General features: G+C 54.4%; 1 protein-coding gene across 7 annotated transcripts in view; it reads right to left on the bottom strand.

Moving 5' to 3' along the window:
* Positions 1–14,259, bottom strand: part of LRSAM1 (leucine rich repeat and sterile alpha motif containing 1) — a 42,364-nt gene that overhangs the window by 14,468 nt on the left and 13,637 nt on the right. For all 7 annotated transcript variants that reach the window (XR_011699499.1, XM_071574570.1, XM_071574566.1 and 4 more), the window contains 11 exons: positions 13,394–13,471; positions 12,591–12,659; positions 11,400–11,484; positions 9,970–10,091; positions 6,088–6,178; positions 5,085–5,206; positions 4,435–4,464; positions 2,182–2,304; positions 1,962–2,101; positions 1,419–1,463; positions 724–794 (listed from right to left, as the gene is read on the bottom strand). Coding sequence is in view for 6 of the 7 variants with exons in the window: in XM_071574570.1 (XP_071430671.1) it covers positions 724–794; positions 1,419–1,463; positions 1,962–2,101; positions 2,182–2,304; positions 4,435–4,464; positions 5,085–5,206; positions 6,088–6,178; positions 9,970–10,091; positions 11,400–11,484; positions 12,591–12,659; positions 13,394–13,471 (976 nt within the window). In the remaining variant the exon portion in view is untranslated. The remainder of the gene's footprint in view (positions 1–723; positions 795–1,418; positions 1,464–1,961; positions 2,102–2,181; positions 2,305–4,434; positions 4,465–5,084; positions 5,207–6,087; positions 6,179–9,969; positions 10,092–11,399; positions 11,485–12,590; positions 12,660–13,393; positions 13,472–14,259) is intronic.

Below are 14,259 nucleotides of genomic sequence, written 5' to 3' on the forward strand. Positions count from 1 at the left end.
AGAGGCTCCTCAGCACTATTCTTGTTTACCAAACATGAACCTGGTGGGTTCACACCTGTTGGGCACCTCTGGAAGAAGAATCACTCTGTGTGTTATGTCCACTCTCACAAACTCCTTGGGTGACAGGACATGGCCTGTGCCTCAAGGAGAACCTGCACTGAGCTACAGGGGGAAATCCTGAAGCTGCTCCTGCAGCTCTGCCCCTCTGCACCAAGGAACATGTCACAAGTGTGTGTGCCAGAGCATCTCCCACGTGGTTGTCACCTGTCCAGGGCTGCTCCAGAAGAACCAGGTCTTTCATAGAATCACAGAATTGTTAAGGTGGGAAAAGACCTCTAAGACCATGTAATCCAACCATCAGCACAACCACCAAGTTCACCACTACCCCATGCCCTCAAGTGCCACATCCACACTTTTTTAACACAGAAATGGTGGCTCCACCACTGCCCTGGGCAACCTGTGCCAATGCTTGACATCCTTTGCCATGAAAAAATATCCTGATATCCAACCTAAACCTTCCCTGCCATAATCTGGGGCCGTGCCCTCTCCTCCTGTCCCTGTGCCTGGAGCAGAGCCTGAACCCCCCCATCTCCCCCCTCCTGGCAGGGATTGCAGAGCCAGAAGGTCCCCCCTGAGCCTCCTTTTCTCCAGGCTGAGCCCCCCCAGCTCCCTCAGCCCCTCCTGACCCTTCCCTGGACCTCCCCAAAGCCTGTCTGGACTCACAGGCCACGTCCCGTCGGCGCAGCTGCTCCGTCTCCTCCTGGGTTATTGCCACCAGCTGCTCCATCCTCATCCTGCCAACCAACAGGGACACCTCAGCCACTCCTTCAACCAGCCCTTCTCCTCCACCCAGCCAGCTCAGAGCCTCAGGGCTGGGCAGGGGCACCTGCCACCAGCTCAGGAAAGCTGGGTTTGTCACTGACACCAAGGCCTGGGTGATTTTTTGGTGAGGAACCTCTGAGTTTATGGGGGACAATACAAATTTTGCTCAAAACCATGAGGAAAATCACTTTAGATGGGAAAGTTGGTCTTTCTGAGAGACACAACATCCACACAACATGTGATTCCATTCCCCCCAACCTGGGCACCCAGCTGGACCATCTTCTTCACTGCCTTGCTTTCCAACAGATGTAGGATCTCTGCTGGTCCTTGATATTTGAGTTTGGTTCCCAAACTCCTTATTTAGGACTACTCAGAGTTGAAAGGGATAAAATCACCATGTCATTGGGTTTACCAGACTGGGTAAGCTCAGGCACATCCAGTCCAGTGTCTTGCCTCCAACAGTGACCAGAACCAGCTGCAGGTATGAGATGAGCCACTCCTGACTTAGGGTGGATTCAGATGCTCAGAGGAAGCTCCCAGCTCTCTTCCCAGCCTCTTGCCCCTTTTCTACAAGAGGTTGTTTCAAGGAGACTCACCTCTCATTCTCCAAGGACTTCAGAATGCCTGAACTTTGTTTTTGCCTATTAAAAAGATAAACCAAGAGGTTTTCATCAAGCTGAGCAGGACATCCTGGTCCCCCAGAAGACAAAATCAGAGTCACAAGATATCCTGAGTTGGAAGGGACCCACAAGGATCATCCAGCTCTGCACAGGACAACCCCAACAATCCCATCCTGTGCCTGAGAGAAAACAACTTTGCTCTGGTGCACAGCAGAGCAGCTTTGAGCAGGGTGGGCACCTCACACCAGCACCACCCACAGGAGATCCAGCAGGTACAGGCAGTGGCACCTTCAAATACTTCAAATTTCCACCTTCCAGGAGGAACTCAAATTTCTCCCAACATCACACATGTGTGAAACAGTTTTTTTAAAGTGCAAATCCCACTTGGGATTGGGCTGTCCAAGAGCTTAAGGCACCTCCCCCAGAGACAGATCCTGATGCAAGACTCAGAAAGGGCAACTCAGAATGGGCCAAACCACCCTGAGGCCCTGAAGGACGGTGCCCAGGGCAGGAACCCACCTGTGGCTGTCCTGCAGCAGCCTGTGGATCCTGCTGGCAGTGCCCTGCTCCGTGAGCTTCAGCTGCTGCAGCAGCCTCAGCCGCTCGCCCTCCACGCAGCGCCGGTGCCTGCTCAGCCCCTGCTCCAGCCTCTGCTGCTCCTGCCCGGGACACCAGCAGGGAGTGGCAGGGCAGGGAGGGCACTGGGGGTCCTGTGCAGGGCCTGCCCAGGGTGACCCACCTCCCTGACTGTCTGCAGCACCTCATCCTTGTGGCTGTTTTGCTGCTGAACCAGCAGGGCGTGTTCTCGCTGCCCCTCGTTCAGGCGCCGCTCCAGTTCCAGCTTCTCCTGCAGCTTCTTTTCCTGAGAGGAACAAGAAGCCAGAAATCTGTTTGCTCTGCTCCTTCCCAGGCAAGAACATGCTCCAGCCAAAACAGAAACCAAGGCAGCTCTGCAGAGAGAAGGGGCAGCCAAATGGCAAACAAGAGGCTCGAGCAGGGGATGGATGGGAATGTTCTCTCCTTAGGAACCCAAAAATTACAAGGAAGCTGCTGCTCTCTTGATGAGAGTCTCCAAACTCCTCACAACCATTTCATCATCATGAAGCTGGGCATAGACTGATACTGAAACAGACAATATGAACCCCTGCAGGGAAGCCCAAAATGAGGGTTGTGTTAAAGAGATTGAGGGGCTGGAGCGGGGCCAGAGGAGAGCAACAAGGCTGGAGAAGGGACTGGATGTGGCACTGAGTGTCCTCTGAAACATCTCCAGGGACAGAGAATCCACCTTGTCTTGATCCAACCCCACTGTGATCACCAGCCCCTGGCACTCTGTGCCAGGGGCTGGTGATCACAGTGGGGTTGGATCAAGGGTTGGATTTGATGATCTCAGAGGTCTCTTCCAAACCAACTGAGAAGAGAAGAACAGCAAGGCTGGAGAAGGGACTGGAGCACAAGTGCTGTGGGGAGAGGCTGAGGGAGCTGGGGGTGTTCAGCCTGGAGAAGAGGAGGCTCAGAGGTGACCTCAGCACTGTCTGGAACTGCCTGAAGGGACGTTCTGGCCAGGTGGGGCTTGGTCTCTTCTCCCAGGCAACCAACAGTAGGAAAAGAAGGCACAGCAGTGACCCTTCCCCTGGACTCTGCCTTGGGGAGGCCACACCTTGAGTGTTGTGTTCAGTTCTGGGCCCCTCAGTTGAGGAAAGAGATTGAGGGGCTGGAGCGGGGCCAGAGAAGAGCAACGAGGCTGGAGAAGGGACTGGATGTGCCACTGAGTGTCCTCTGAAACACCTCCAGGGACAGAGAATCCAACATGTCTTGATCCAACCCCACTGTGATCACAGTGGGGTTGAATCAAGGGTTGATGATCTCCGGGGTCTCTTCCAACCCAACTGAGAAGAGAAGAGCAACGAGGCTGGAGAAGGGACTGGAGCACAAGTGCTGTGGGGAGAGGCTGAGGGAGCTGGGGGTGTTCAGCCTGGAGAAGAGGAGGCTCAGAGGTGACCTCAGCACTGTCTGGAACTGCCTGAAGGGAAGTTCTGGCCAGGTGGGGGTTGGTCTCTTCTCCCAGGCACTCAGCAATAGGACAAGGGGGCACGATGGGCTCAAGCTCTGCCAGGGGAAATTGAAGTTGGAGATGAGAAAGAAATCCTTTGCAGAGAGAGTGCTCAGGGATTGGAATGGGCTGCCCAGAGAGGGGGTGGATTCCCCATCCCTGGAGGTTTTTCAGCTGAGCTTGGCCGTGGCACTGAGTGCCATGATCTGGTAAAGGGACTGGAGTTGGACCAAGGGTTGGACTTGATGATCTCAGAGGGCTTTTCCAATCCAACCCAATCCATTCTATGATTCTATGATTCAATTCCAGATGGGAACAGGACAGCCTTGTCTGCAGGCAGCAGCTCAAGCCAAAGGCAGCAATGAACTGCAGGGCAGGAGCTCCTGATTGTTTCAAAGGGAGCCTTGCCCAGGGGAAGAGACAGAGAGCAGGAAAATAAAAAAGGAAAACCTGAAAATGCAGCCAGGTGAGGGGAATGGAGGACAGAAACAAGGAAGGGTAGGAGAGAGAAGGAAAGGTGGAGCCAAAGATTCCTACCTGGACCAAGCAGGGATCTTGGAAGGGTTGGAGTCTGGGGCAGGGCTGTGCTGAGCAGTCTGTGCTCACACACAGCTGCCCACCCCATGTGAAAACAGACTGAGCCTTCAGCATGGAGAGGCAAGAAAAGGCCACCTGGTGTAGAAACCCCTGGATCCAACCCTACAAACTGATTTGAGCTGGAGCTGCTCATCACAGGAGGGGCAGCAACACCTCAGCTCCCTGTCAGACAAGGCAGGCACAGTCCCCCCTGCTGGGACAAGTGAGCAGCTCTGGGGGAGTTCTACAAGAACTCAGACCTCAAAACATTCAGTTTTGGCTGAGAAACCAGATAAAGAGACAGAAAACAAAAAGCAGGAGCAGATCCATGCTGCAGGCAGAGCATCTGCAGGTGTTCCTCCTTACCTTCCTCTTCTCATACTCCAAGAACTTGTTCTGAAAAATAAGCAATATCAGTGGAGATTCAATCCCTGAAGGACTTTTTCTGTGGGTATTATTAGCCCTCATTACATGTCCCCCTAACTGAGTAAAGACATCAGCCAAAGGCCCTGCAACAGAGGCCCAAAGTCAGCACCTCAGGCTCTCCAGGGACAGAGAAACTGGCTCTGTACTTGCCAGAGAGCACAGAATGAGCAGAGTTATCACAATTCCTGGCCCAGCCTCACCTTTCCCAGGAAGGGCTGAACATATCCAGCACTTGGCTGGGGATCACAAGGCTCTTCTGCAGTTTCCTTTCTCCCCAGACTACCCATGTCCCCACCCTGTCACCCCATGTCCCACTGTCACCCCTGTCCCTTGAGTGCTTCATTGTTTTCAAGGATGGATTCAATCCTCTGGGACGTGTCCTTCAGGAGTCAGTGTGGTGACACCATCCCCAGCTCAGTGAGGAGATGAGGCACACACACACACACACACACACACAGTGCTCTGCCTGGAGCTCTCCTCATTCCAAAGGACACATCTCATGGAGGGGAAGGTGCTGTGAGATCACTGATGGACTGGAGAGACAAATCCCAAACCCTCTCACCCAACTTCACGTGCAGTGGGAGCCTCACCTGCCACTCACTCTCCCCCTGCAGGAACTTCTGCACTGTCCTGTCCACCTCCTCCACTGCTCCATCACTCTCCAGCTCAGGGAGCAGATCCTGGGAGGGAGGGCAGTATGCAATCCCACACTCTGGAAGTCAGACACAGAACAGGAACATTGGGTGCTGCTCCTTGGCAGCACAGCTGAGGGCTGGCTGGTGTGTGGCACTGCTGCCAGCTGTGCCCCCTCTGCCCACACACCAACCAGCACCCAGCACAGCTCCCCCAGCTCAGCCAGGAGAACAGGGAGCTCTGGGAGCAGATTGGGACACTCCATTCCCACCAGGACAAGGATCAAAAGCTGACCTGCTCAGACAGAAACGTGTCCTGCACACAGGGGACATGTCCCCCCTGCTTGGGGATTTCTGCAGTGCTGCAAATGTTGCTGCCCAGACCAAAAAACCTTCTGTCTGTCCTGTTATTTCAGGGAATAGCCCAACATCCAGCCCCCACCTTCCCTGCATTCCACCTCCACCAAACTCCCCTGTCTGTACCCAACACATCATCTACAAACCCACAATCTTTGCCCTCTGAGTTTTCCATCTGGTTTCATCACTGCTGTAACAACCCACCAGTCTGCAGGTCCCAGGTCCTTCCTCATGGAAAATGAGGGCAGAAAGGACCTCGAGTGACTGAGTGTCTCTGCTTGTCCCAAGGGGTCTGGAAAACACCTAATCCTCCCACTGGAGAAGATCCAAATGATCCCTGGGAGATGCACTGACTGCTCATGGCCACTCAGCCAGGCTGACCCAGCTCTCTGGTGTTTCACCAAAGCCACTTCTCCTTTCAGTGTGACAGTGCAGCAGCAGAGACAGGTCCCTGAGCAGCCTGCCAGCTGTGCAGGGCAGCAGGAACCACACTGGGCAGGGCCCACACAACAGCTGTCCCTCCCAACACCACCTCTGAGCACAGCACAGCACCTGGTCAGAGCACAGCCCAGGCCCAGCCCAGCCACAGCTGCTCCATCCTTACCTTTGCAGAGGAACTGCTGGATGGCCTCAGTACCTGCTCTGCAGATGTCAGGGGATGGGTAGGTCATGGAAGAGGCATCCAGGGTCAGGGTCTCCAAAAGAGAACACACAAAGCTCCAGGTTATTCTGATGGCCCAGCCAGAGTTCAGCTGCAGTTCTCCCTGTAGCTCCCCAAAATTTCTCTTCATGTTACCCCAAATCCTGAGAAACACGAGGTTGCACTGAATCCCTGCTGGGTGTCTGACACCTTTCAGAGGTGACTCTGCTGGCCCTGATTTGGGAGCTTCTCAGCTGGCCTGTCAGTGGCATGTTCCCCTCGTGCAGATGTTGGTACTTTGTGTTTAGGTACCAATTACAGACATTTTCTCTCCATTTCAGAGTGCTGGGGCCCTTCAGCATGACATGTGGAAGGGGTGGAGGTACAAGGGCATGGAGAGAAGGAGGCCTGTAAAGAACAAGGGGCAGGAGCACTTGTTTTGTCCTACTGTGGCCACCAAAAGGACCTAATGTTGCCTCCTGTAGAGAAGGGCATGGCAGGAAGGCCTAGAAAGGAACCACTTTACCAAGCACAGGGGGCAAAACTGCACAGATCCCTCAACTCAGGCTGCCCACAGGAGAAGTGAATGCCAACACTGTGTGAGTCAGGAGAGCATTAATTCACCCCCTCCTGCCAGTGTCTGAGTCAGCCCTGCTGCCTGACACCTGCACCATTTAGTGCTGACAAGTCTGGCAGCCAGGAGGTAACATATCCATAAAAATCTTGATGCTTTTCCCATCCTGAACGGGCACTCCAGGGAGCTGGAAACCCTCAGGGGCAGACAATGAGTCAGGGACCTGTCACAGCAACAGAGGCAAGAACCTCATCCCAAATATCCATGTGCTCATTTCCAGTCAGCCCTGGTGGGAAGTGGCTGTGCCAGCCTGAGCACAGGGATGGTTTGTGCTCCCAGAGACAGCCCTGGCAGTGAAATCCAGGGGTTCACTCCCTGGGGATTGCTTTGGTCATGATTAAACCATGGCAAAAAGTGATGAGAAAGAAACAGGAAGGGCACCCACAAGCTACTTGGACACAGCTCTGTTACAATCTTCTCTAGCATGTCCTGCCCAGGCCCTAAACATTCCCTTTCTGTGCTGGATTCATGACCTGCTCCCTCCACACTGCAGGGAATGTGCTCTGGCTTTCCATGTGCTCCCCCTGTGCCAGGCACAGCTCCACACACCCCAGTGGGGTGTTGGTAAAAGGTGTTGCCCTCTCTCTTGGGGAAGGGTGTTGAATTGTGGTGGAAATCCAGGGGATCCTTCACTGTTTGGCAGAACCTCCCAGGGCTAAACCCTGTGGCCAGTTAGCCCAATATTGGGGGGTTAAAGTGCAGTAGTTATGGTGCCTTTCCTGGTGTGGTCCAAGCTCTGTGGACCCTTGGATGCTCTGCAGGGGTGGAGTGTTGCCCCCTCACAGCTCCTCAGGGCACAGCTTCACTTTGCTCACTGTCTGGTCGTGCTGGGGTGAGGTTTGGACCCCCATGGCCCCACACTGAGCCCCTTCCTGCACTGCCCTTGTGCCCAGGGGTGGCCTGGGCTGTGTTTTGGTTCACATCAGACCAGCTCAGATGACTCATCCTGAGGTCTGACAGGTTTCTGATGGTTTGAGTTTCAAAGGGTGACACCCATCTGTCCCCCAGCCTGCATGGACACCTCCCCAGCATTTCCTTCCCTCTGCCAGAGGCATGGCAGCACCCTGGAGGGCACAGGAGGGCAGGGAGGGCAGCAGGAGGGCAGGGAGGGCAGCAGGAGGGCAGGAGGGCAGCAGGAGGGCACAGGAGGGCAGGGAGGGCAGCAGGAAGGCAGGGAGGGCAGCAGGAAGGCAGGGAGGGCAGCAGGAGGGCAGGGAGGGCAGGGAGGGCAGCAGGAGGGCACAGGAGGGCAGGGAGGGCAGCAGGAAGGCAGGGAGGGCAGCAGGAGGGCAGCAGGAGGACAGCAGGAGGGCAGCAGGAAGGCAGGGAGGGCAGCAGGAGGGCAGCAGGAGGGCAGGGAGAGCAGCAGGAGGGCAGGGAGAGCAGCAGGAGGGCAGCAGGAGGACAGGGAGGGCAGCAGGAGGGCAGGGAGGGCAGCAGGAGGGCACAGAAGGGCAGCAGGAGGGCAGGGAGGGCAGCAGGAAGGCAGCAGGAGGGCAGCAGGAGGGCAGGGAGGGCAGCAGGAGGGCAGGGAGGGCAGCAGGAGGGCAGGGAGGGCACAGCCCATGGGGGCAGTGGGGCTGGCTGTGGTACCCTGTACCAGGAACTGAAAGTGTTGACATTTTGGTCTGTTTTTGCTTATGCCACCTCTGAAAAGATTTATCCTTTTCCTGCCAAGTTCTGGGGAACAGAAGCTGAGAGAGTGACGGCTTCATCCTTCAAGACAGTTTGCATAAACTAAAGTTCCTTGAGTCTGTCTCTTGGTCTTTGGAGAGAGCTGAGGGGGAGCAAGGAGGAAGAGAGAGCAGGGCCTGTGACCTCTCCCTGGGGGGTGGTGGCCACACCTCCCCAGGTAGGTGTTTCCAGCAGGCTCAAAAAAGGTGAAAGGACTCATGCTCTGGTTGTTGGTGGTTTTTTTCCCCAAGGAGACAGCAGGGACATCTGCTCTCTGTCAATGCCCAGAGGGTTGGGATTCACACATTTTCAGGCTGGCAAACCAAAGACAAATTTGCAGGTGCTGCCAAGATAAGAATGGAATTTGCCCAGAGACCTTGAGCTGGTGCAGAAGCAAGAAATGAAGGTGCAGAAACTCTGCGGGGTAACATCAATAGAGCTCTTTTATAAAGTTCAAATAAGTTGCATTAAGACTGTTTAGATCTAGCAATTGTTAGGAAATATGTATTACCTGATAATCAGCTATAGCTGTGTGATGTTGGATGGTTTGCAGGGGGTGTGTGGGTTTAAAGATTGTGTGTAACTGTGTGAAAGCAGCTCTGAATACAGTCCCTCCTGAAAGTGGAATATTCTTGCACAAGAACAGCTTAAATATTGTTAATGTAAATCCAGTTGCATCCCTTTCCCTTTTTCCCTTCTCTGCTCCTCTTCCCTGCTCTCCACAACTACCCAGTAACTGTAACCCACGATGAAGAGGACTGAGAAATAAACTACCAGAAACCCACATAAAATGAGATGCACTCAAGTGATTTATTTAACCCTGGGGGTTGAAGCCCCTGAAAAGCCCCTAAAAGGCTCAACTGAGAGCTGTGTCAGTGGAGTTCAGTGTTGAGACACAGAGGATGTAGCCCCTGCCCTCAGGGGAGTGTCCTGAGTTGGTGAGACAACCTTATGTGAGTAACCCTGTGGTGAGTGGAGTGTTTGCACCTCTGGGCTTATTGCCTTAGTCTCCATCCCTCTCTCTCTCCCTTCTCTTTGGGTTCCTGCTATTCGGTCCCTCATGTTAATAAAGATGTTTTCTGAACTCTCAGTGGAGCACAAGTGCTGTGGGGAGAGGCTGAGGGAGCTGGGGGTGTTCAGCCTGGAGAAGAGGAGGCTCAGAGGTGACCTCAGCACTGTCTGGAACTGCCTGAAGGGAAGTTCTGGCCAGGTGGGGGTTGGTCTCTTCTCCCAGGCACTCAGCAATAGGACAAGGGGGCACGATGGGCTCAAGCTCTGCCAGGGGAAATTGAAGTTGGAGATCAGGAGGAAATTCTTTGCAGAGAGAGCGCTCAGGGATTGGAATGGGCTGCCCAGAGAGGGGGTGGATTCCCCATCCCTGGAGGTTTTTCAGCTGAGCTTGGCCGTGGCACTGAGTGCCATGATCTGGTAAAGGGACTGGAGTTGGACCAAGGGTTGGACTTGATGATCTCAGAGGGCTTTTCCAACCCAAGTGATTCTGTGATTTTGCAGCAGGTGGAGCACCCCCTGTCACGTACCTGCAGGGCACTCAGGTGTGCCAGCTCCTGGGGCAGCTCCTGCAGTGCATTCCCACTGATGTCCAGGGCACGGAGGCGCCGCAGCCCCCGCACCGAGCCGGGCAGCGCCTGCAGCTGGTTCCCTGCATGGGCACAGAACCCACCTGGCACCAGGGCACCCACCCAGCACAGGGCCCAGCAGGGTCTGCCCCACACCAGCTGACTGCTCTGTTTGCTCTGCTGAAGGGTTTGTGCAAAACCTGCTGGTTTTCCTACACTTGAATCTGCAGAGTGCAGATTAGGTTGGTCTAAAGCATTAACTGTCCCAGTTGAGCAGGTGGGCCCAGTTTGTCCCAGTGTGGGTGTGACCAAAGCTGGGCATTCTAAACCCTCTGGGCCATTGCCCAGCAACTGTTCCCAAGGGCCCATTGGCAGCAGCTGCCCAGGGCACAGCTGAGCCCTCAGGCTGGGAGCTGGCTGGGAAAGAAGCCTGGCAGAGGAGCTGGGACAACTCCCCTCCAGGGACTCCTTGGCACCTCCACACCCACCTGAGGGCTCAGCTCTGCTCAGGGGCCACCAACCATTCCAAAATCCCCCCTGACTCCCACAGTCACATCCCCCAGGGTGGAACTCCCTGCCCTGGGGGAGGCACTGGGGGCTCCCACCCAAACCTCAGGGGAGACAATCTGGGGCTTTGGGGACTTGAGGAACCACTCCTGGGATCCAGAGGAGGAGCAGACCCTGGCCAGGAGGAGCCCCCCACTCTCCACCAGACTGTGCCATCATCTGCACCAACAGGTTTGTCCCTTCCTTTTCCTTTGCACTGGGGGAACCACGTGGGGCTCAGCACAGGGGCCACCAAACCCCCCTGTGTTTGTGCCCCAGGGGGTGGGTTACACTGCTGGGCTTGGGGGTTAAACCCAATTTCTCTTTGTGCCACTGCATTTATTGTAATGTTGTTATTAAATTGTAACTCTGACTTATAATCTCTTTTGTGGTGGGTTCATTTCTCCTGCTGGTTTACTTTGAAACCCACACAATAACCCAAAGGGGGACAAACCCCTCTTGCAGGGCACACACAGCACTCCCAGCTCCAGATGGGCTCCTGTTCCTGTAGGAAAAAGAGCCTCCAGCCCTCTCACCATTTCTAATTGCAGGAATGAGGCACCCAGGACTCTCAAACTCTGCCCACATGTAGGAACACCAGGGAGCTCTGAGCTGCTGGGGTGGGCACCAAGAGGAGCCAACAGGCTGGATGAAAACACCCCACAGACCAAGGCTGACCCAAGTTCTGCCTCCAGGATTCCTCCTGCCTCACCAGCTGCTTGAATCCAACCCTTCCTTGTGTCCTTCCTCATCTATCAGAGTGTAACCCACGTGGTAGCTGAAAGGAGGAATTGCTAATGCAGGGGGAGCTTTGCCCAGAGCAGTGCTGGAATCCCAAGCCATACCTTTCACATTGAGGAGCTGGAGCTGGCCAAGGTCTCCTATGGATTGTGGAAGACTTTTTAAAAGGTTCCTTTCAAGGTTTAGGACCTAAAGTATGAACAGAAAAGATATTCAAGATATTATTCAGACAAGCCTTAGGTCTCCCACACACCTGTGCTGCTGGAACTGCTGTCAGCCCCAGCACAACCTGAAATTGGTTTTAGACAATACTTTATGGGTTAAAACAATTCATTTTCCACAAACCCTGGAGACAGGGTATGTCAGGCTACCACAGGCAGTGAGACCCAATTCACCACCACCATCTGGTGGGAATGCAGGTGCAGGAACTGGGAATTGCAATGCCCAGGGCAGCACTGCCCAGCTCCAGCTCCCACAGGGTGGCAGTGCCTGAGCCTCAGGCTGCCACAGGAACCCTCACTGTGCACTGAGACACTGCTCTGAGTCCTCTACACAACCACACCAGGCAGAACAGCAGAACCTGAATATTTGGGGAAATCAGTGGAATAGGAAGCTCCAGCACTGCTTGCTCAGAGCATCTGCTTGGCAGTGTGAGCCTGAGTGGCTGACAGCCCTTGCACCGAGCTGGGACTACACAACCCAGCACAGCTGCTCTTCTCCTCCCCTTCTGCTGCTCTTTTTCTACACTTTTCTTTCTCTCCTGCTCTCTTCCTGCTCCTTTCCTTCTCTTCTCCTCCCCTGCTCTTCTCCCGCTCCTTTCCATCTCTTCTCCTCCTCTCCTGCTCTTTTCCTGCTCTTCTCCTTCTCCTTTCCTGCTCTTCTCCTGCTCCTTTCCATCTCTTCTCCTCCTCTCCTGCTCCTTTCCTTCTGTTCTCCTCGTCCCCTGCTCTTCTCCTGCTCCTTTCCTGCTCTTCTCCTGCTCCTTTCCTTCTCTTCTCCTCCCCTGCTTTTTTCCTCCTCCTTTCCTTCTCTTCTCCTCCCCTGCTCTTTTCCTGCCCTTCTCCTTCTCTTCTCCTCCCCTGCTCTTTTCCTGCCCTTCTCCTTCTCCTTTCCTCTCTTTTCTGTTTCCCTCCCACCACAGTTAAGTTGCTGTGACAGATCCCACAACGATCTGACAATCTGGCACCACCATTTAACTCGTGATTAATTATAAAGCAAATAGCAGGAACCCCAAATCCCTGCTGTCCCCAAACATTCCTGAACAGACACTTGGGATGCAGCTGCCAATCTTTTACCTGGAGAGCTGTGAGCTGGCCAATATCAGCAGGAAGGGACCTCAGCTGGTTGTCATGCAGGTCTAGAACCTGGAAGAGGAGATGATTTCACCAAACAAGGTTGGGAACAGAAGTCATGCTGTCAGAAAGAAAGGTCCATGAATTATCTAGCAGTGAAAATTATTTTGCTTCCAGTGGGGCTTTGAAAAGCAGCTCAGCTTTTCCAGGAGACATGGGAATTTAATTTTGGGGGTTCTTGTGGGAGCTCAAGCCTTCATACAGCAAAAGCAAACAGAAGCCTGGGGAGAGCAGTGACACTGAGGGGGCTGTTCCCAAACCTGGATGAGCCACCTGAGGAAAAATGACCCTCAGGAAACCAGCCTGGCAGAGGGAATTTCTGCAGGATCAGTGAGCTGAGCTGCTCCAGCACAGGGAGAGGGCAGGACAGGGCCTGGGGACCTCCCTCCCTCCCTCCATGGGGAGCTGCTGGAATGACTCTGCCCCTTGGGGCATCACAGAAGGGGTGGAGCTGAGACAGGGGCTGGGATACACCCCTGGCACAGCCCAGCACCAGCTTCCTTCCCATTCCAGTGACCCCCCAGGGCAGGCCAGAGCTGGAGCTGTCCCCAAACACCAGAGACTGATGATGGTTTCACACAAACCACTCAGTGACTGCTGCCTGTCCACCTGGAAAAGGCAGGTTTCACATTTTGGTACTGATTTTTTTGGAAAAGCCCTCATCCAAAAAGCATTTATTTGGGCTGCTGGAATGCAGCTGGAATGCAAGAACAGGCTGCAGATTAACTGTTGAGAATCACAATTACCTTCAGAGTTACGAGACTCAGGAGGCTGCAGGACTTTGGAACTAAAGATGTCAGATTATTTGTGTGAATAATCAGCACCTGGGGAGGAAAAACCCCACAGACACATCAACACCAGAGACACTGCCTGGAACAGGCACATCTGCTGAGATTTAACTGGGGAGGCTGTGCCAGAGCTCAACCTCTTATTCACTATCATATAAAATATTACCAGTGGTGTCCCCAGGGGTCTGTGTTGGGTCCAGTCCTGTTTAACATCTTTATTGATGATTTAGATGAGGGGATTGAGTCCATCAGCAGCAAATTTGCTGATGGCACCAAGTTGGGAGGGAGTGTCGAGCTGCTGGAGGGCAGGAGGGCTCTGCAGAGGGATCTGGAGAGACTGGAGAGATGGGCTGATTGCAATGGGATGGAGTTCAACAAGGCCAAGTGCAGGTCCTGCCCTTTGGCCACCCCAAGCCCTGCAGGGCTCCAGGCTGGGCACAGAGTGGCTGGAGAGCAGCCAGGCAGAGGGACCTGGGGGGACTGAGGGACAGGAAGCTCAACAGGAGCCACCAGTGTGCCCAGGTGGCCAAGAAGGCCAATGGGATCCTGGCCTGGATCCAAACTAGCGTGGCCAGCAGGGCCAGGGCAGTGACCCTTCCCCTGGACTCTGCCTTGGGGAGGCCACACCTTGAGTGTTGTGTTCAGTTCTGGGCCCCTCAGGTCAGGAAAGAGATTGAGGGGCTGGAGAAGGGACTGGATGTGCCACTGAGTGTCCTCTGAAACACCTCCAGGGACAGAGAATCCAACATGTCTTGATCCAACCCCACTGTGATCACCAGCCCAGGGCACAGAGTGCCCTGGGCTGGTGATCACAGTGAGGTTGG

Source organism: Pithys albifrons, chromosome 20 (genome assembly GCF_047495875.1).
Source record: "Pithys albifrons albifrons isolate INPA30051 chromosome 20, PitAlb_v1, whole genome shotgun sequence".
Taxonomy (NCBI): Eukaryota; Metazoa; Chordata; class Aves; order Passeriformes; family Thamnophilidae; genus Pithys; species Pithys albifrons.